Here is a 22840-nt window from a genome sequence, read left to right as displayed (position 1 = left end):
TTTAACGCCACATAATCATCCTCCCAAATACAGTATAAACACATTCATACCCAAGAAGTTCATGGATGGTGTCATCCTCCTCGGAAGAGATACTCTCCGAGTAGAGGATCTTCCTATTGAGATACCCCAAAATTTAAGTTAGGGAAGGGCAACAAGATGACGTCAGCAACAGTCCGTCGACAACGGGATTGAAAATTTATGCACCAATGAGACGGGAAAACGGCGCCGTCTCTAGGCGTCAGTTCCGTTAAGTTTTAGCTTTTAGATGAATAAATAAATGCAGTTAATATCCGTTTCGTTAAGGGAGGGGAGATATTTGGTAGTCAGTGGTCTGAGAAGTGATGGGAATTGTAAAGCAAAGCACACAGAGTAGTACTCATCATCTTCTGCCGTGCATTTCATTCGACCAAAGGTATTTGAATTGGCCATGGCGATAGACGAATTTCAGTTAAATTCGTTGAACCATCCGTGTATGGATTTCGGCTTCCTCAATGGCGGCCAAATTTGAAGCCAGGAAGATCCAGGTTCTTGGTCCAACAAACCCTCCAGAGGCGGGGCTTTATTCGGTCATTTTGGTGCGCCTTAGGGTCTGCGCCATTGAATTTTGTTTCTGCAGGTTTTGTTCTCATTAACCCTTAAAAAAACCTACGTTCAAGCGCGCCCTGGAGTCAGGGATTGCGAAGATTCTATGTATTTATTGGATAATCACAGGCAAATAGAGGAAGACGGAGAGGAGAGGGACATAATTATGGAGGTTGTGACGAACGGCTTGCAGCCGCCCACGATGCACTCGGCGGCCCAGCAGCAGACGCAGATGATTTTGGCGGACAGCAGCGGGGAGGATCATGAGGTGAAGGCCCCGAAAAAGAGGGCCGAGACGTGGGTTCAGGAGGAAATCAAAGCTCTTATTGCCTTGAGGCGTGAGATGGATAGCCTGTTTAATACTTCTAAGTCGAACAAGCATCTCTGGGAGCAAATTTCGCTGAAAATGAGGGAACGAGGGTTTGATAGGTCGCCTACTATGTGCACTGATAAATGGCGGAACTTGTTGAAAGAGTACAAGAAGGTAAAGCATCAGGACCGGGGCGGCGGATCTGCGAAGATGTCGTGTTACAAGGATTTAGAGGAATTACTGAGGGAGAGAGCCAAGAATGCGGCATACAAGACGCCTCCGGCCGCAGCTGCTGCAAAGATGGACACTTACATTCATTTTTCGCCCAAAGGTATTGTAAAACTCTTTCTGCTTGCTCAACCTACGAACACATCAGAAAACAAGACACAAATATTTGTAGTAATAGTTCTCGTACATACATATTTTTAGCTCTAACTCTGGAACCAGGAAATTTCAGAACTGTGATGCTCCATAGAAACAACATCTTAAAAAACTAACATGTACCATCTGAATTTTGATTAGTTTTGACTCTTGTTTTTGATTATATAGGGAGATAGATAGATTTTCATTGAAATTTCCAACGAGACCATAGGGCATATGGGACAAAAAAGTGGTTACAACTTGTATGACTTGTAAACTGAGCACTAAAAAACAAGAAATGAACAAAAGAAATCATGCATGTAACCCCCAATACCTTAAATGACTGAAAACATCAATGAAGATCAATAAGGAAACTGTGGTGGCCAGTTCCTGGTTACAATACAAAAATATCATAAAATTAAGGATTGCCTGCAGATACTAGCCTTGCAGTGGCCCCTATTTCGTCCTCTTGGAATGCTGTTTCCCAATTGTCAGTGCAGCTTTTGGCCTTTATTCTATTGTGCGTGTAGGTTTTGCAATGAAGAAGGAAATATTGGTCTGTCTCCATTTCGCTGTTCCCACATATCCCACACAACCTCTCTTCCCACTATTCTTGCTCCCATATTCCTGTTTCATACCGTGGCCCATGGAAGCTGGCTTTAGTTGAACCATTACATGTTTTTAATACCATAATGTGTTTTCAGTTAGTCTTGAATTTTGATTTTTCCCTGCTTGTTGAAGTTTCATATGTAGTATTGTTATTTTTTATCGGCATTTTTCTTCCATTTACCGTTGCTGTAGCATGCTTGGATATGGTTTTTGAGTTCTTTTTTATTGGTCAGGCGACTGTTCTTTTCTATGCTCCAGTGCCTAATTCAAATTCTACGCTGGAGGTCCCATGATTTCTTCCAACTTTTCAACTCTCTTGGGAAATATTAGCCGGAAACCTCTTAATGTTCATAGCTGTCCTTTTCTTCCTATATAAAATCAGTTTTCTAAGTGTCCCCAACTCTATTGGGTTCGGGTACAATCCTGATTCCACAAAGAGCTCCTTGTACATTTTCACTTTTAGGCTGTCCAGTTCATTATTAGGTGTTTTTGTATCCATTCTAGCTGCTTCCGTGCGGTTTTGGGTATACTTGGGCCCCAAACTTTGCAGTCATACAAGAGCACCAGTGCAATGAGGGTTTGCAAGAGGGAATGCTGCATCTTGAGACTTGGAGTCCCTTATCTCCATTGACCAGCGTCTATTTTAGTCTAGAAAAGAGATTTCCACTTCCCTGGAGTCTTTTCCTTGTGCATATATTTTAATTTAGTTTTTCGTTGAAATCTAGCTCGAAGTATTTGTACTCTTTGGTTACTTTTAGTTGTTCTCCTCAAAGTTAATTTGGATTACTTCTTCTAGAAAAGGTAGCTCAAAAGAATTTCAAAGATAGATATGAAAATACACATGGTTAATATTTTGGAGGACGAATCATGTGTTCATTTGATGTTTCTGCCAATGCTTATGTGCATATGTGCAACTGTAGAAGAAACAGTTACGAAGGCCAAAGTTTTTGTGGAACTGTAGCAACCAATTGGGAAGATGTCTTAGAGGACCAATAATAGAGGGCGTGTTTAATGCCTACGAGGAGTGATATTTGCATTCATAAATCATAATTCTCTCCAAGGTATTCTATCCCAGGAAAACCAAGGTGAATTAGGAAATTTCATAACTGAAATGTTCAATCACAGAATTGAGATCTTAAAAACTCAACACCTCTTATCAATTTGCTGATTAAAATATGGTTAGTTAAATTCAGCCCTTAATTTTCGTTCTCAGCGAAGAGGTCCTATAGGCGAAGTAAGGTCTTAAAAGACATATAAAGCAAGCAAGCAAACAAATGACATGTACAATCAGGGAAATGTTACTGTCAACTGGTGATGACAATGATGTTACTGTCCATTGAGATCAACATTGGTATGGGAACTTAACAAATAAGAGTTAATTTTGTTGCTTCTAAGATAAAAAAAAATTGTGAATAATATTACTGAGTTTACTTTCGTTTTTATGTGTTAACACATTATAAATATCAGTGGTGTTACAAATGTTTTGAAAACAAGATCAAATCTTCATGTAAGATGTGCATTCTGTCGAGAAAATGTTTTTCATCTCCTACTTTGTTAGAATTGAAAATATATATTCTCGCTTCCTAGGATGTTGCAAGTCTTTTGTACATCCTAATTTCAGTACGAAGGTCATGGGAGTTTGTTTTTATTTTTGCAATATTTATTTTCCTCTTAATGCTGGCAAGAATAGAGAGATAATTTCAATCTTTTAACTTGGGATCAATGGTCTCTTTGTTGTAAACCATGGGGGCTTCACTCAATGAACCTCTGACATATCACATGCGTTCATGGCATACTAAACAATACCCCTATCACATGCGTTCATGGCATACTAAACAATACCCCTAATTTGACTGCATATTGGAAAATACCTCTAAAAATCACATTATTTAATCCCCTACCAATATGAATCCAATATACCTTCCCAATATAAAAACCCTTACTTTCACTAAACACTGTAGGTAATCCATTTCTTCATTAACATTTTTTATACCCTTTTATATTTTTTATAAACTTTGAGCTCTATTTTTTATACCTGCCAATAGAAAAATCCTTTAACCCCTATATATCCCCCAATCTATTATGTCATTTTCCCCTCAATATGAATGCACGTGGTATGGTATTGCTCCCGAGTGAAGCCCCCATGTTGTAAACAAACATTTTCTTATAGCTTGTTTAAATCATAAATGTGCTATGATTTTGACCTTTTACGGTCATATAATTCTGACCTTTTTTGCTCAAATTCGGTTATGAATTGCTAGAATCACAGATTTCAGTTGTTGAGATTACACAATATAGGTGCAGTGGGAGTTTTTGAGGGCACTAAATCCGTTTTTGCAATAACAAATGCAAATTGAGTAACAAGAATTTGCAATTACAGCAATTCTTATACAACAGAATTTTAGTGAGATTGCCTGAAAAAGTCCAAATCGTAGAACGTTTAGACACATTCTTTTCTTATTCTCAATTTTCTAGTAGCAGCATAGTTTTTCTTTAAAGTTAGTTATGATAATATTGTTAATAGTGTTGATATTTTCAAAAGGGGGCATCCTCTTTTACTACCCCTAATAAAAGAGCTTGGAAAGATGCATCTCTAGTCCACCCTCTCATTAGCTTTGAATGACTTTCACTATTTGAAGTTGTGATAGCTAGCCTCTCTTTTTTCTTGTTAGCCAAGATATACATGTATAGTAGGTACCTTATCATACTCTTACCATAGGTGAGAGACCAACCTTTAAAAAGAAGAATAAGGTAGGGTGTATTGCCTTTAATTTTGAGATTGTTTATTATCCTAGTTTTGCTTGATTTTCTTCCAAGTTTCCCTATAAATATTACATCCCTAGACCTCACAACCATACATAATCACTGAGATAACAAGCGTGTCAAAGATAAACAGTTTTGTTTTTGCTTTAAACCTAAAGAAACTACATGAAACTACATTCCGCAAAAAGTAGAAAGATATCGATGGATAGAGGAGAGATATTTTTCCCAAAGTTCATTGAATTAGAAAGTCTTCAAAATTACAAAGTCGTAGAATAATTAGTCTATTACTGTTCTAAACTAGAGTTCAGGTGTGGGATTTCCTTTTTAGGTTAGATATATAGGTTAGGAATATATCACAATGCCAAAATTGCACATTGCACAAAAGAGAGCTTTTGCTTTATTGCAGGATATATAAATGTTAACTTTTATTCAAATATCGGGTCATGCATGTTCATTGAACGGCTTTAATCCAATGACCATTGCAAACATCATTTAATGCTCTGGTCTATTTTTTAAATCTTTCCAAACTTGAAATTCATGCATGTTATAAATATCGAAACCTTGGTAAGACGTATTTGATGTTTTAGGATTGCAAATTTCTTATGTCCTATTGAGTGGTGAGATTGCATAAAACATAGGCTCGAAGTGTGGGATTGAGTGAAGGTTAAATGGGCAGGATATTTACCTTTAATTACGTTAATGGACTGTTTGGTTCTTTTTATTTTCAAAGTCCTTTGAGCTTTTTTCTCCTCGTGTTACATCATTATTGTTTATCTTCTTGTTTAAGAAGCGTAAACAAGGAAAAATATTGTTTATGTTCTTGTTTAGGAAGCATAAACAAAGCAAAATATTCAGCCATTTAAAAGCATTGTTCATGTTGGAGACAAAATTCAATAAACTTAAACGCAAAATTATAAGCATTGAAAGTTCTGATATTATGATTATTATTATTAAATATTATGTTCTACAACTTGTAATGATAGGTAGAGTATATTGTTATTAGTTTGGGTCAAAATGTTTTGACTCTTAATTAATTTGCAAATTTTTAAAACTATTTGCAAAGTTTAATAAAGTTTTGGTAAAATTAAATATAGTTTTTTTTAAGAAATTGAAAATTAATTTTTAAAATTAAAATTTTTGAATTTTGAATTTTTGATTGGTGGATGACTAATTTTATGTGGTTTAGAATTTTTTTGTTAGAATTAAAAATTGTTTAAAAAAAAAAAAAAAAAAAAAATCTTTAATTGCCAAGTGTCCTCGTAAATTAATTATCCATTTTTTTTTAAATATATGGATTTTTCCATAATTAATATTTTCTTTCCATTCATTATCATACTTTTTTTTAACAATAAATACTTATTAACCTATAATCGTTCCTTTCTTGCTTTCTATTAATTGTTGTATTTTTTTTTTGGTAAGCTTGGTGAGACTACATCTTCATCATGTCCAATATATCACCCTGATCGGGGCAGCGAATTGAATCGGTAGCTTCACATAAAGGAGTGCCTTAATAGAGCAACGATCACCGTCTATCCAAGACCCCATGGACACTTGTTGTATTCTTTTTAATAACAATGTTTTTTTCTTCTAATAACGATCTAATCTTGGTGAGACTACATCTTCATCATGTCCAATATATCACCCCGATCGGGGCAGGGAATTGAATCGGTAGCTTCACATAAAGGAGTGCCTTAATAGAGCACCCGATCACCGTCTATCCAAGACCCCATGGACACTTGTTGTATTCTTTTTAATAACAATGTTTTTTTCTTCTAATAATGATCTAATTGCCAAGTGTCCTCATAAATTAATTATCCAAAATTTTTTTTGATATATGAATTTTTCCATAATAAATATTTTCTTTCTATTCATTATCATACTTATTTTTAACAATAAATATCTATTAACCTATAATCATTCCTTGCTTGCTTTCTATTAATTGTTGTATTCTTTCTAATAACAATGTTTTTTTTTACCTTTTTCCATTAATATACTTTATTAATCATAATATCTTTTTATTAGTTTAATTATTTAATTGTTGCCGACCATTTTTTCATAAAATTATGTTATCATGTACCAATAGATTATTAGCAATTTGATTCCCTCTCCACCAAGGTTGTGGTGCTTAAATCATGCACTTAATATAACTAAATTACAGTGTTCTCTACCTTTTGCATAAAACGCAAGTACTAAGTAGCAACGCTGCATATTACACTCGTTTATTTTATGCTTTATGACTTGTAATGACACATTGTTTAAATCACAACCAAATAAATTGTTTTATGTTCTATAACTTGTAATTACACTTTTTTATTTTTAATTTTATATATTATAACTTGTAATAACACATTTATTAATAATTTTTTTAATGTTCTGCGACTTTAATGACACATTGTTTAAATCACAACCATATAATTTTTTTTAATGTTCTAAATTTCTATGACTTTAATGACACATAATTTTTTTAAATGACACATTGTTTAAAACGCAACCATGAAATTTCTCTAGTAATTATAGAGTTACTCTATAAATGGGGTTCACATGCATAGTAACATGTACTTTAAACTTTGTGCTCCCTATTATGTTTGGATGATTGCCAGAGTAACCGACTCAAACAACACCATCGCTCTATCAATGTTTGCTCTATGAAATGTGCATAAGATATGAGGTGGCTAAGTCTATTACCCTTGCTAATTCATTAATCAATTGGGTTCTCTTATCTCTTAGGGTTTAAAGTTATAACCTGATTAATTTCACATAATCAGGTTCTTGCATTAATTGTCTCAATTCTTCTAGAGTGTCATAGTTAAAGTCACCCATTAACGTCTGTTGGGATTCACAAGTGATAATTGGAGAATTGAATGGATATAATGACACCTAAATTCTACAATAATGCATTCATAAATCTGCTTGAGAGAAATAACCTTTTTGCATTAGAGAGAGAAAAATATCCAAGCTGCATATTACACTTGTTTACTTTATGTCTTATGACTGGTAATGACACATTGTTTAAATCACAACCAAATAAATTGTTTTATGTTCTACGACTTGTAATGACACATTGTTTAAATCATAACCAAATAAATTGTTTTATGTTCTACGACTTGTAATGACACATTATTATTATTATTATTATTTTTTGTTTCTTTTTGTTATGTTCCGACTTGTAATAACACATTTTTTAATAATTTTTTGTATTTTTTTTAACATTCTACGACATTAATGACACATTGTTTAAATCAGAACCATATAATTTTCTTAATGTTCTAATCTTCTATGACTTTAATGACACATTATTTTTTAAATCGCAACCATGAAATTTCTCTAGTAATTGTAGAGTTACTCTATAAATGGGGTTCACATGCATAGTAACATGTACTTTAAACTTTGTGCTCCTTATTATGTTTGGATGATTGACATCGTAGAGTAACAGACTCAAACAACACCATTCGCTCTATCAATGTTCACTCTATGAAATGTGCATAAGATATGAGGTGGCTAAGTCTATTACCCTTGGTAATTCATTAATCAATTGGGTTCTCTTATCTATTAGGGTTTAAAGTTATAATCTGATTAATTTCACATAATCAGGTTCTTGCATTAATTGTCTCAATTCTTCTAGAGTGTCATAGTTAAAGCCACCCATTAATGTTTATTGAGATTCACAAGTGATAATAGGAGAATTGAATGGATTTAATGACACCTAAATTCGACAATAATGCATTCATAAGTGTGCTTGAGAGAAATAACCTTTTTGCATTAGAGAGAGAAAAATATCCAAGCACAAGTGTGCTACACAAGAGATGCACAAGTGCTCATAAATGAAAGAAATGACAATCACAAGAGAATGGCAAAGATATAGGTTCTGATAGGCATAAAACACTTTATACGAGAGATCAATAAGATCACAAGATGATGAAATACAAATGAGAGTTTTTGGTTTATGAATGACTCAAGTATGGCACCATCCTTGAGAGGGGCTAATGAGCCTACATGAACAAGTTTGATAGGTTGACATTAACAATTCCTTTTTTTCTTCTATGTGGTTTATGGACTCTGGAGATTGGTGACTGCTATGCCCATTGAATATTGTAGATCCATTCGAAGGGATGACTTCATGCTAGCTCAACCATAGAGATTGAACCCTAGAGTGTTGAGATAATTGAACCCACAACCTCTCAATAGAAAAGGTTCTTTAACGATGGGGACTCGATCAATTGAGCTAACCCTCAGGGTCGACCTTAGCAATTCCCTTTACAATAAATGAGAATAAATGATCAAAGGATGCCCTTACCCATGACTACAAATATATTAATGATACATATGAGTGCGTTGGAGCCACTTGTGAAGATTAAAACTATAATTTCAACACTCCCCTTACTCTAAACAAGTGTTAGAGAGAGAAAGCATTGCATCATAGGATTTACCTTATCCCCCCAATTCTTAACAAGGGAATTGTTAGATTTTTGCAAACCTAGTACTTGACACTTAAATTCCTACAAGAATTGATCTACTGATTTAAATGCACAACTAGGTTCCTAAAAAAAATGAATCAATAGAAAGCAAAGAATACCAATCTTAATCATGAAAATGACACACAAATTCTGCCCAATTTGAGTTCTTCATAAAGCTCTGAACTTACTTGGGCTCCTTTCCTGGGAAAATGGCCCAGTTGAGGAATATACAGCATTGGATTTGATCCAGTTGATCAACCCTCCTTTGTTGATTTGGATCTCCTTGCTGCCCTTTCCTCAGACCCAACATACTCCCTGAGAAGCCTCTCTCAATCTTGTGCTACTGTATTGTGTCTTCTCCTTCTCCCTAGCCTTACTTTTGATAACTTTTAATTATGCTAAATCGCTAACTTTAATCTCCAAAGTGATTAATGGTCGAGATTAGATCTTGCCTCATTGAGATCAAGGGTTTAGATTAAAACATAGTCACTAAAGTAATTTTCTTTTGCTTTTCCTAAGTTTACTTTAGTTCAATAAGCCAACATAATAATTATGTGCTTTTCCTAAGTCTAACTTAGGCTAAGTTACAATAACATCTCGCTCACACTTGAGCAAGTGTTCTAAGGAGACAGTGGGCGACTTTTGCATGCCTAGACATTTAGGCCTGTGTAGAAGTACTTGCCCAAGCTACACACATCAACACTCCCTCTTAGCGAGGGAGGTGCTTTTGCAACTTGCAACTGACTTCGATCTTGCATATGTTGCTTTGGATGCTCCCTTTAAATTGGAAGCCTTTCCTGCCCTCTCATCTAGAAACATCCTTGAAATCCAACTATCCTTAGCTTGGTCCTTAGAAGCCTATTGCTCCCGAACATCTTCAAAGTTCATCTTGTACCAAGTGACCTTCTTGATAGACTTGGGGAATTTGTCGACTGCCACTGCCCTCTTGAACCTGAAGGCTAACTTCCTCTAAGTTGCTCAACCTTCGGAGCTACTTGTTCCTTGTTCCCTATCACTGCTCTACTTCGTGCATTTGCTCGTATAGACTGGCCCTTTAGCCTATACATGTTGCTCTCTCTAACTCCAAAGACATTTCCCTCATCAAAGCTAGATTTGCTTGGTGTAATTAGTGCCTTCCCATTTTTGAAAGCAACATAGAACACCTTCTTCTCCATCATGGAGATTGAGAGCAAACTCCACTCGAGTTTTGACACCTACAACATGTCCTTCACGTCCATCCCGCGTCTTGACTCAAGTTGGAATATCACTGTTCCAACTCCTTTAACTGCATGTTTAGCATCATCATCAAACTCCACGTTCAGTTTTGAGTCCCACTCGGTTAGGTTGTTGAACTGATCTCGTGCTCTTGTTATATGCCTTGTGGCTCCACTATCTAGTAGCCACACACTCGCACACTCACTAGTAATGTTCTTGACATAAGGTAGGATATAAGTATGATTTTTGTCTCGAACTTACTTATAAACTCCTCTTGAACTTCTGTTGACGCAACTACAACTGGTTGTATGTACTATGTCCTTTCCCCTTTTCTTCCTCTTTGGACATTCTGAGGCATAGTGTTCCATCATATGATAGGTGAAACACTTGACCTTAGTCAAGCCCTTCTTCTTTTTCGATTGTGAGGTTGACTCCTCACTCCTGCTACTCAAACCTTTGCTCCTCATTGCTCGACTAGAAAGAGCAAGGTTTTCATCATCCCCACTCTTCTGTTGTCCTCTAGACAAGGATTTCTTCGAGAGCTCCTTCTAGGTGAAGTCATCGCACAGTTTGTTCCAATTTGGTAGATGATTTCTTGCTAGAATGTCTGTTATAAAGGGAGCTCAAGGTTTTGAGAACCCATTGAAGGCTGTCCTTACAAGCTCATCATCTAACAAGGCTATCCCAACAACTCTGAGCTCATCTCAAACTTTTTGAATCCTTGTGAGGTATGGCACCATGGTGTCTGAGTTAGTCATCTTGGTGTTCTTGAGCTTCTCCCTCAACACCATTTTCCAATTTTGATTGTTGCTCTGACATAAGCTCATCAAAGTGGTCCACATCTCAAAGGCACTATCCTTTCATTATGTGAGGGATTATTTGATCCTTAACACCATCTATGATGATATGTCTGACCTTCGCATCTTTCAACTCATGAGCTGCTAGAGCTATAGCATTTGAAGGAGCTATAACCTTGGTGGTTGCAAACTCCCATAGGCTGTTCTCCTTGGGAACCAACAATATCGTCTCCTTCTATGGGCTGAAGTTAGAGGCCCCATCCTACTTGTCCTTGCACTTCAGATTGGTTGATGCCATCTGAAAATCAATTGAAAACTTCTACCATGCCTTGATTGGTACAATATCCCTCTCTCCCTCCAAAAGTTGGCCTTCGTCAATCATAGAGTCTTTCTAGCTGGCGGCTTGTTCTCTGGCCGTTGGTTTGTTCTCTGGCTGTCGGTGGCTCGACTCTATTTCCTTACTACTTCAACTAGCCTACTTGACCTTGACAACTGCAGTTCGCTTTGTCAGTTGGTTGTACTTGTCTTTTCTTGTGGTGAATGGACCGTCGTAACTTGGTAGCTTGTTCCCTGTGCTTGTGACTTGACTTACCCACTCAATTCACCTTGACATCGTAAATGTGCCTTGGCATTAGTGACTAGCCCCGTTATTGTCCCTTGCATGGTTTGACTCTTGCTCACCCCTAGATGCACTTCTTTGCTTGCATCCGTAGTCTTCGACCTGTATGCATCTGACCTGCTTTACCACTGAATCATTGCCTTCTCCTCACGCAAATGGTTGGCCTGAGTCCATTGTCGAGCCAGTGTTGCACTCCCAATTGGCCTTGTACATTTTATCTGGAAGTTGATCTTTTCTTACAACTGCCTCTACATGCTCCCATGTGCTGCTCTTGTTGGCCCGGCCCTTGCGGTCTGCGACCATCGACCGTTGTCTTGGCCGACGACTATCTGTGCCCCCAAAATCGATCATGTGCAGTTCTCACTGCTTCATGGCCTCCCCCTGCTAGCTATGCCAGCTTCTGTTTCTTTGTTGGATGATGGTAATTGGTTGAATGTGTTGTTGCATTGACCTTGTGTTGCCTGGTCTGCTTGCACCACCACTTGATTTTCCATTGCGCTCTGCAGCTGATCGACCTTGTTGGTTACCTCGACGGTTAGGTGGGCTAGTGTTTGTCGGCCACTCAATGACTGCTCTATCACTTTTATTTTATTTTATTTTAAATTTGCCCCTAAAAAAAATTGGCCCCTCATGTTTTTTGTTTTGTTTTGTCTTTCTCCAACTCAACCAAAAGAAAGGACTTTCTACCTTAAAAAATTTCGCTTAAGGGATACAACCATTTGGCTGATTTACTTCACCCCCTTTCAAAAAATTTCTGTCTCATACGATTGCAGCTAAACTTGGCCCTAACTATCTAGTCTGAACTCAGCACCTTTGATTAAGAGATCGGTACCCTTAAAAGTTTTAGCTCTGATACCATGTTAGATTTTTTTAATCCTAGCACCTGACACTTAAATTCCTAGCAGAAAAATGTTCTACTAATTTAAATAATCATTGGGAAGTAGACAATACCAATCTCAGTCATAAAAATGACACAAATTCTGCCCAATTTGAGTTCGTAATTAAGCTTTGATTGACTTGGGCTCTGTTCATGGGAAAATGGCCCATCTGAGGAATATACAACACTGGATCTGAGTTGGTTGGTCAAAACCCTCCTTGGTTGATCTGGATCTCCTTGCTGCCCTTCCTAGGACCCAACACACTCACTAAGAAACCTCTCTCAATCTTGTGCCATCGTATTGTGCTTTTTCCTTCTTCTTAGCCTTGCTTTTATAACTTTACATTGAGCTAAATCCCTAACCCTAATCTCCAAAGTGATTGATAGTTGAGAATAGATCTCACCTCACTTGAGATCAAGGGTTGAGATTAAAACATAATCACTAAAGTAATTTGTATTACTTCTCCTAAGTTTACTTTAGCTTAATAAACCATCATAGCAATTATGTGCTTTTTCTAAGTCTAACTTAGGCTAAGTTACAATCGCAGCTCGCTCACACTTGAGCAAGTGTTTTAAGGAGACAATGGGCGACTTCTGTACACCTAGACATTTAGGCCTATGCAAAAGTACTTGCTCGAGCTACAAACATCAACATGAACTGTGCCCCTAAACTCCATATCACTTGCTCAAGAGTCCTTGAGGATTGTTGATGACAAAAGTCATGCTCTAGAGTGATTTTGGTGGAAAACTCCTTGAACTTTATAGGAATATTAACATTAGAGGTGGAGATGGAAACTTTAATAATGATTAAAAGGACTTGAAAGAAACTCAACTATATCATTGATTTTGAAGACTCGAAGAGAGTGCACTTAGGCATAGGCCTCTTGGCTCACCTAAAGGAAGAGAAATTGATGTCGATGGGAAGTCATCTTTATCATTGAATAATGGAGTGGAATTGGTGGGAGTATTCACATTTGCATGATGAGGACTAAATGAATCACTGATAAGAATATCTTGAAGAAGTGAAGAGACTTTTACAATAGGAATGTTGGGGGTGTCATCAACAAAGTCCTAACCAGCCACAAGTCTACTTAGATATTGTAGGAGTACTTAGGATAGTAATCGTACAAGTAGGAAGAGGAATAGTGCCAGACTCTAATGTAGAAGGGTCCAATAAGAAATGGTAGGAGTCATATAAAAGAGGACTTCTAGAGTGATGAGAAGAACCATGATTCATGGAAGCTTGTTGAGAAACATTTGATGAATTTTTTGAAAGAAGTAATGGTGGACCGTGAGTATAAGCCTCTTTAAAAAGTAGCCTCTAAATATTCTGCCACATCGTGAGTGGTGGGATTATAGAGGTGGTAGCATTATCCTTGCAAAGCTTCATTGTAGCCAAATGGAGTGGAGAAGGATTTTGAAGATGTTGATATGTTTTATTGCTCGCCTTCCACTAGGAGCAGGGGCATATGCATGAGATCCAAAATTTTGAAATTGGAAATAGAGGATTTGTTTCTAAACCATTTCTCAAATACAATCATACCTTTAACAACATGAGTAGAGATCCAATTGATGATATGGGCTACGCAAGCAACTCCCTCCCACTAGATTGAAAACCTCATCTTTTTGGAGTGGAGCATGCAACAAGCCATCTCCATGATAGCCATCTTTTTGTTCAACTGTTCCATGTTTGTTGTGGAGTACAAGGAATGGTTCTTCATGATATTTCCCCATTAGACACTCCCCATAGTGTTGAAAATGTTGGAAGATGTAACTAGTTTTGGTCTTCATAATTGTCGTTGTACTGATGTCAATATGTGTATCTTATGTAATAAGTAAGAGAAGAAAGAAAAAATATTATTTTAGAGCATGGGTTTCATGCTTCTTTTTTATTAGTCTTCTAGGTAAAGCATGTCCTTTATGCTTCTAAGGTTTGTCGTGTCATAAGATTTATTGTCATGAGTCAAGAGAGTCAATGTCATGTATATAAGACCCATTTGGACAAGTTGTACCATGTAAAAGAATTTATTTTGAGTCAAGATAATCAAAATAAGCCTCCTAGCACAATGCGACCTTGCCAGAGACAAGTTGGCCCTGAGAGGGCTATTCAACCTCCACAAATGAGTATAAATAGAAGCTGCTCGACCTCATTTGGCACAAGTTTGATTTGCAATCAAGAAGTTCTATCTGGAGTGCGAAATTCAAGAAAAGCAAGGAGAAAAGAAGCTGAAGCAAGAAGGAAGGAAAATTGAGTTTTTAAACAAGGTTTGCCTATTTTTCTCTCCACATGTGTGAAGAATTTGAGATGCTGCAGGGGCCGAAGTTGCAGACCTACTGCAGGTCCAAAATATTGAAGCTAGTGGCCAAAGTTCTTAGTTTGGTGCAGTTTTGGAAGAGTTTGACTCTTGTTGACTTGGTTGGACTTTGACCTAATTGGAAGTGCTTCTTGAGGGCTAGCTTGGTGCTGGAGGAGGATTTGGTCTTGAGGTTTGAGTCTTGGTTTTCTCATTTGAAGTAGATTTTATAAGAAGAGAAGAGATTTTTTGGGTTTTGCCCTGGCTTGGAGCCTGATTTCTGTGTCCATTGTCTTTACTATTTTTGTACTTGATAATTGTTTGATGAAGATCTAATAAAGAAACACAAGAAGATAAATAAAGTTCACAAACAATGATTAAGGTTACGGAGAAATTGAATTAATAAACTGCCATATTGCATTCTCCAACATAGTATCAGAGCTAAGGTGAACAAGGGAAGGCAGCTGAAAGAACACAAAGAAGAGTTTGCTTGTCATGGGGAATCATTTGTAGAAGAACACAAGGAAAGAAGAAGACCTATTGATCTAGAAGGAGGATTTCCACATCAAGTTTTTGTTGAAGAAGACCTCATCATCAAGGTCTCATTAAAGGAAGGAAGGACAAGTATTTGTTGAAGATTCTCTAGTGCATCATCTTGAAGAAGAGGAAGCATCAAGGGATCTTGATATCATCATTCACTCTTTGAAGTTGTTTGAAGACATCTTAGAAGACATCTTTCTAGGACATATTTGAAGTCTCCTTGGAGGTCTTGAAAAACATCAAGATAGTTGGAGACATCATCAAGAAGGAGGACTCTTGGTTGGCAAGTAAGTAGTATATTATTTTCTTTTTTCCCAATCTACAGATAACATGGCTACATTTTGCAAGGAAAGCAACAAGCTCATTGGATCAACAAACTTCCTAGCATGGAAGAAGAGGATTGACTTGGCACTCACAAAGAATGAAGTCATGGAGTATGTCTTGGGAGAAGTAGCTATACCAGACAAAGAGAAGACTCAAGAGTTAGCAAAGTACAAGAAGGGAGAAGTAAGGGCACAAAGGATCATTGTTGAATCCATTAAAGATCATCTTGTTCCCTTTATTGCTGATTTGAAGACATCAAAGGCTATGTATGACAAGTTGGTAAAGTTGTACTCCACTGTTGAGAAATCCAAGGGCTTGAGAAGTTAATGATTTCTCTATCTTGATAACTGCTTGTGAAGTAAATTTGCCTTTAGATTTATTCAAACAAGATCTTTTATATGTTAGATATTATTAACTTCATCAACCAACTATCATGCATGATAAATAAAAGAACAATAACACAAGATATAGGCAGTAGCCAGGGCAAAAACCTCTCCAAATTTGAGAGGAAAAACCCACGGTAATTCTTCTTATGATATCTTCACTTGACAAAATTTCCAAGACCAATACAAGACCCTTCTTACCAATGTGACTCCAAGATCAAGGCTATATCATTCTGCTACTGCAATTCTTTGACTTGCTGTTCCATGGATCAGATCAATGACCATGAATGGATGAGCTGGCTTCCTCCTACCTTCTCCTCTTAGTCCTTCAAGCTTTCCTTGCTAAGGATAGTCCACTAGCCTAGTGGATCTCCTCAATGCTGCCTTGAAACAGTGTGATCTGCTTCCTTGAATGGATTGCAAAGAATTCCTAGTTGCAGACCTGAAGATGACACTTTTCTTCCACATGAGAATGAGCCTAATGCTCTTTAAGGTCTTCTTCTCCTTCGTTGTGCTTGTAGCTTTCTTCTAGCCCAATAACCGAGTTCTTTAGGTCTAGATCCAGCTCTTATCAACAAGATATCCAAGGACTGTAACACAACCCTAACCCAGATCTGCTCCTTCGTATGTGTGAGTGGTTTAGGGCTCTTCTAGCCCTCCTAAACCCTCGCTTCAATGGTCTCCCTTCTTCGCATGGATCTGCCTATCAAAATGAGCTCAAGACCGAGAATTTTCCTTGATGATGAGGGCAGATTAAGTGATGCCCTACCCTCGCACGTGTGACATACTTCTGCGGCTATGGACAGGCTTCTCTGTGGTTGAGGACAAACTCCTTCTGCGGCTCCCTGACTTCGCACTCTTGAACATAATTCTTCGCATGGAGTGAGACCCAATTGATCTTGTCATGATGATCCAAATAGGCGAGGAGAGGCTTTATATTTATAGTGTATGAAGGTTGTTCATTAGGCCGACATAACATCCTCTAAGCTGACGTGATTATGATATATAGCCAACGTGAACATTCAAATATAAATTTGTATTTATGCCGAAAATACATTGCATCTTCCACATGATATTTGGAGGGGTTAATTGCTAGCCTTGATCTTGACTTGGAAGGAGTCTTGCACCATGATTCTGCCCTTGATCTTGGAGTCATACATTGTACATCTTTAAGTGTAAACATTTACGTCAATGACACAAACCTATCACCTATCCTGTAGCTCATAATGAGAGTTATTAAAACAAATGCATTTTTGAGCATGAAACCCATGACTCAAATTCACAAAATATTTTTGCTAGATAAAGTTTACATCATTGGCATTGGAATGTGTCATTATGAAGACCGAACCTAGTTACACTTTCTTCAACATACACAAGGTCAAAAGATTTCCTTGAGGAATCAAAACTATAGAATAAGGAAATCAAAGGCTGAAGACATGGCCACCTGTCTAATGAAGATCTCACAAATAAGAGATCAGTTGCAAGGGCTTGGGGAAACTGTTACAGATTTTGAGATGACTATCTGTATATTAAATGCTTTGCCACCTGATTGGAGTAGTTTTTGAACGAGCATCTACTCAAAGAAAGATACTACACCCTTTGATGAATTATCGGTTCAATGCATCTTGGAAGAATCTAGGATCAAGGCAAAGGATAATACTGAATCAAAAGAAAAATATCAAGCCTTCATTGCAAGAACCAAGAAGTTGAGGAAAGGAAAGTTTGGAAAGTCCAAGAAGAAGACAAACATTTCCAAGATTCAATGCTTTGGATGCAATGAGTATGGACAATTTAAAAGGGATTGTCCAAGCAAAAAAGTGAACAACAAAATGAAGGAATGAAGTGAAGCTCACATAGCTATGGAAAAGGAAAGAAGTGAAGCTCACATAGCTAAGGAAAGGGGAGAACTTGTGAAGAAGTCGAAAAGAGAAGATCCCAAGGATATCTATTATTGAAGGAAGTCTCATCTTTGTTAGGTTCTCTATGGATTTTTGTCTTTCTTTTATTCAGTAGAAACTATAGTAGCATGCATTATTACTCTAGAAGAGTTTTGGTTTTGTAAAATGCATGGCATCATAGATAGAAGCACATGATAGTAGAAAGATTAGAATCTACTTGTTTAATTTGCTTTGGGAAAGATCATCTAGTTTAAAGAGAATGAGAAGTTTGGAACCATATTGCATATTATAGTTCATCCAAGCATTTTCTAACATCATGTTAGAGGTAGTCATTTTGCAAAGAAGGATCCTCAAGATCCTATAAGAATCATCATTATGGAAGATTCTTGGAAGCAACATTATGATTGGTATATATTCCATCTAGTTTGGAAACAATATTTCTAAGGGATGAAGGAATGCTATTGGTCAAGTTATAGGCAAAGGTATGCATATTTGAAGTTATTCTTCCCTAGAGCATGGTTCATATCTACAAGAATCATGAAGGAAGAGTTAGTTATGAATGTGCTTGGTAAGTCTTCCATATGGCTGCATGATGCTTGAAAGAAGAAATTTGACATACTTTGGAATGAATGGAGATCAAGACTCTAACAAAATTACATGGCATATAACAATGTTGATCAACATCAAGTATAGTCTCTAGTAGAAAGAATGGGAGTTAACAATGACAACTCCGAGGAAAATATTGTAGCTTGGTAATCAAGTTCGATCCATGGGCACTCTGATTAAAATGAATGTATGGAAGGATTCTTAGATAATGTGGAGATGGATTATATGAAAGGATGTTGATCTCAATGGACTCAAGTATGCAAATATTTTGATGAAAGGGGCCCTCAAGATAAGGTAAGTTTGATATTTATATTTTGATATTGGTTGTTTGGTTAACATAATTGTTTTGCTACTTGGATGGATACTGTAGGAATACATGATGATAGTTGAGGTAAGTTCAATTGATGGTGATGAGCTCCATTGAAAGAATATATGAATTGAGTAAATGGTTTTGACAATCCTTGGAAGGTGATGTAGTCAAGGTGTTCACATTATCACCTTGAGATTGAAAGGTAGCAGTGAAAGAAGATAACCTAATGTTCATCAACAAAGATCACTTTCATGAGGGAGCTATGGCAAGCTTGAAGTTTGACAAGGCGTAACATAATGCGAGGAAAGTGATGTACAAAGTTGATGGTCCGTACCTTGTCACAAGATTAAAGGAAGAAAATGGCTCCATAATATCTAGGAAGGAAGAAACTCAATATGATGAGATATAAATGGGGAAGAGGGAGCCTTGGAACTATCTCCATGAAGAACTGATCGCTGATACATTTATGAAGACAAGCTAAATGGCTTGTGGCTATGACTTCCCCAATTGAAAGGAAGTTAGGAATCTCCTCTACATTTGAGAGGGAGTAAAGAAGTATCCCTAAATAGGAGCAAGGATTTATTCCCTAATTAATAGAGAATGAGGATCTGCTCTCTGGTTGAGAGGGAGTGATGATAAACATCACATTTGTATTCTGTCCTTCATGTATCATGCACTTGACCAAGACTAACAACCATAAGTCTAAGTGAAGACCATGGAGAGAGAATGGAGGATTGGATAAGCATCTATGATTTCCTTGAAGATAGAAAAATCCAAGATAGGAATTGGATTGACGTTCTTTGAGGATTGGACAAGTATCCAAGACAAGAGTAGTCGAAGAGGACTGATATTCTTTGAGGATTGGGAATCTAAGATAAGAATAGTCCTAAAAGGACATACCTAGTGAACATTCGGATGGGGTATGTGCCTTGTAGAGTTAGTGTGGTATCTGACGTAAAACCTCCCAATATTATGCTCTTGTATATGAAAGAGCTTGTCAATGTGAAGGCCTTGCTATGTTGACAATGCTGTGTTGAAAAGTGTAACTAGGTTCAGTCTTCGTAATGACATGTGTAATTGTGATTTTATGTAATTGATGTAAAGAAGAAAAATAAAATTATTTATGTAATGCTTGTCTCGGGTTTCATGAGCAAGGAATTTTATTTTTAGTAACGGCTCCCATTGTGAGCCTTTAAGATTTGTCATCTAGTCATAAAAGTCAATTTGTGTCTATGTCATGTATGAAGGACCCTTCTTGGGCATGTTACACATTTGTATGAGTCATTTAATAAGTATGAAAGCCCTCCAAGGCAAGCACAAGACCTCCCGTTCAAGTCGGCTACAAGATGGAGTAAATAATCTACACAAAGAGACATGTCAGTTCACCCTCTTCAAGTCGGCTTATTACAGGCTCCAACGACTATAAATAGGGCAGTTTGGATTTCATTTGAAGGCAAAATTTCAGAGAAGTAATTCGGTAATGGTCTACGATTAGGAGTGCGAAGAGTCAAGGAGAGCAACGCATTATAATCAACGAAAAGGAAGAAAGGGCGACGGAATTGTTTGTGTTTGTCTTTGGGCTAATATCTCTACATATATGTCAGAAAAGTAGGGTTTCTGCAACACCATATCAGTCCAAGAAAGGGTCTCCAAAAGGGTCTTCTTACTAGCTCCATTTCTAGCCGAGTTCACCTAGAAGAGTCCTCAAGAATAGCGAAGGAAAGAAGGCATCTCCAAGTTTGTTTTTCTCTTCTCACAAGTGTGAAACTATAGAAGTACGGACTACAGTTATGTGGAAAGAGACCGAAATTTCAGAAGTGCAAACAACTTAACTTGCATTGACCAAAGGAGGAGGAAAGAGGCATCAATTTGATTCAATGACAGATCTCATCAAGAAAGGCATGTGACTTGGTCTTGGAGAGGCAAATAGGTCAAGGGTTTTGGTCTTGGTATTCGTCAATCGAAGTCTTTATAAAGAAGAAGAATTTGTTCTGGTTTTCCTCTCAAGTGGTAGAGGTTTTGGCCCTGGTTGATAGCCTATATTTTGTGTCTCTTGTCTCTCTATGGTTTCAGCATTGGTAATTTGGTAGTTGATTGATGAAGAAGAACACTAATAATATAAGAAAGAGAAGATCCTAATCTAAGAAAGTAAAAAGAATTCACAAGCAATTATCACCTAATACTTGCTGCCCTAGATTTCTCAACATGATGTCGATGCTTAAAAATGGCTTACCAATCCGACTCTTCGTATGAGAACTCTTCAATTTGAGAATAACAATGTTCCAGGGGGTACAATTATGAATACCTCACTAGTTAAGAGGGAGCGTTGTAAGATGTAACTAGTTTCAGTGTTCATAAATGTCATTGTACTCATGTCAATATGTATATCTTATGTGATAAGCAAAAGAAGAAAGAAAAAATATTATTTTAGAGCATGGGTTTCATGCTTCTTTTTGATTGGTCTTCTAGGTAAAGCATGTTCTTCATACTTTTAGGGTTTGTCATGTCATAAGATTTATTGTCATGAGTTAAGAGAGTCAATGTCATGTATATAAGACCCATTTGGGCAAGTTGTACCATGTTAAAGAATTATTTTGAGTCAAGATAGTGAAAATAAGCCTCCAGCACAGGTTGGCTCTGCCAAAGACAAGTCAGACCTAAGAGGGCTCCTTAACCTCATTTGGAAACAAGTTTGATCTGTAATCAAGAGGTTTGATCTAGGGTGTGAAATTCAAGAAGGAAGTCAAGAAAGGCAAGGAGAAAAGAAGCCGAGGCAAGAAGGAAGGAAAATTGTGTTTTTAGTCAAGGTTTGCCCTAGTTTTCTCTCACGTGCGAACAATTTGAGCTGCTGTAGGGACCGAAGTTTTAGATCTACTGCAGGTCTGAAATATTGAAGCTGGAGGCCAAAATTCTGAGCTTGGTGCAGTTCTGGAAGTGTTTGATTCTTGTTGACTTGGCTGGACTTTGACCTAATTGGAAGGGCTGACTTGGTGATGGTGGAGGCTTTGGTCTGGGTTTTCTCATTTGAAGCAGATTCCATAAGAAGATATTTTCTGGGTTTTCCCCTTGAAGGGGTTTTGCCCTAGCTTGGAGCCTAATTTCTGTGTCCACTGTCTTTATTGTTTTTGCACTTGATAATTGTTTGATGAAGAAGATCTAATAAAGAAACACAAGAAGATAAATAAAGTTCCCAAGCAATTATTAAGATTAAGGAGAAATTGAATTAATAAGCAGCCATATTGCATTCTCCAACATAAAAGTGTAACTAGGTTTGGTCTTCATAATTTGTATCATTATGTATTTTATGTAAAAAGAAGAAAAATAAATTTTATTTTTCAAGCATGGGTTTCATGCTTAAGACAAATTATTATTTTATTAGATAAGCACATGCTTCATGCTTCTAGGATTTGTTGAGTCAAAGAGTCGAAGTTGTATTTGGACCTATTGTAAAGAAGAAGGAAAAATAAAATTTTAAATGTATTATGGTCAAAGTTACGTTTAGATGCCAAGTTGGCCCTACCTGTTAAATCGGCCTTGCCCCAAAAGACATGTCTATTTGAACCCCTCTAGACAAGTATAAATAAAAGGCAAAGTGAGCTCATTTGGACACATAAATTTGCATTGATTGGTTCTGAAATATCGCAGAAGGAAAGCTGAAGTTTGAGTTTGACAAGTGAAGAAGGGTTTCTCTCAAGCTCAAATTTGTGGAAGTTCTACCTTTGATACATCTCTTGCTGAAGGTTCATTTATGATGCTGTACATATTGTTAGTCTCTAGCTGTTGATGTATTTGCTGTGTTGAAGGAGGGTTGTCTTTGCATCGAGAAGGCTGGAGTCTTTATGGTCACGGGTCTTGGACATCTCACTTTGATCTAATTGTAGGAGTTTTTTTTTCTGGGT

At 37.0% G+C, this 22840-nt stretch overlaps 1 protein-coding gene across 2 annotated transcripts in view; it reads left to right on the top strand.

Moving 5' to 3' along the window:
- Positions 1-287: 287 nt before the first annotated feature.
- The window catches only part of LOC149207666 (trihelix transcription factor GT-1-like), a 106100-nt gene continuing 83547 nt past the window's right edge, over positions 288-22840 (top strand). Inside the window, exon 1 of one of the 2 annotated variants that reach the window (XM_089395824.1) lies at positions 288-1223. In XM_089395824.1, the coding sequence (XP_089251950.1) occupies positions 689-1223 (535 nt within the window). In that variant the 5' untranslated portion in view covers positions 288-688. The remainder of the gene's footprint in view (positions 1224-22840) is intronic. The other variant, XM_089395825.1, reaches the window with a different exon arrangement.

Source organism: Pinus tabuliformis, chromosome 1_2 (genome assembly GCF_031772625.1).
Source record: "Pinus tabuliformis cultivar Carrire ecotype Pingquan chromosome 1_2, CPIR1, whole genome shotgun sequence".
In the NCBI taxonomy this organism is placed as follows: domain Eukaryota; kingdom Viridiplantae; phylum Streptophyta; class Pinopsida; order Pinales; family Pinaceae; genus Pinus; species Pinus tabuliformis.
This window is presented reverse-complemented; position numbering and strand designations above follow the sequence as displayed.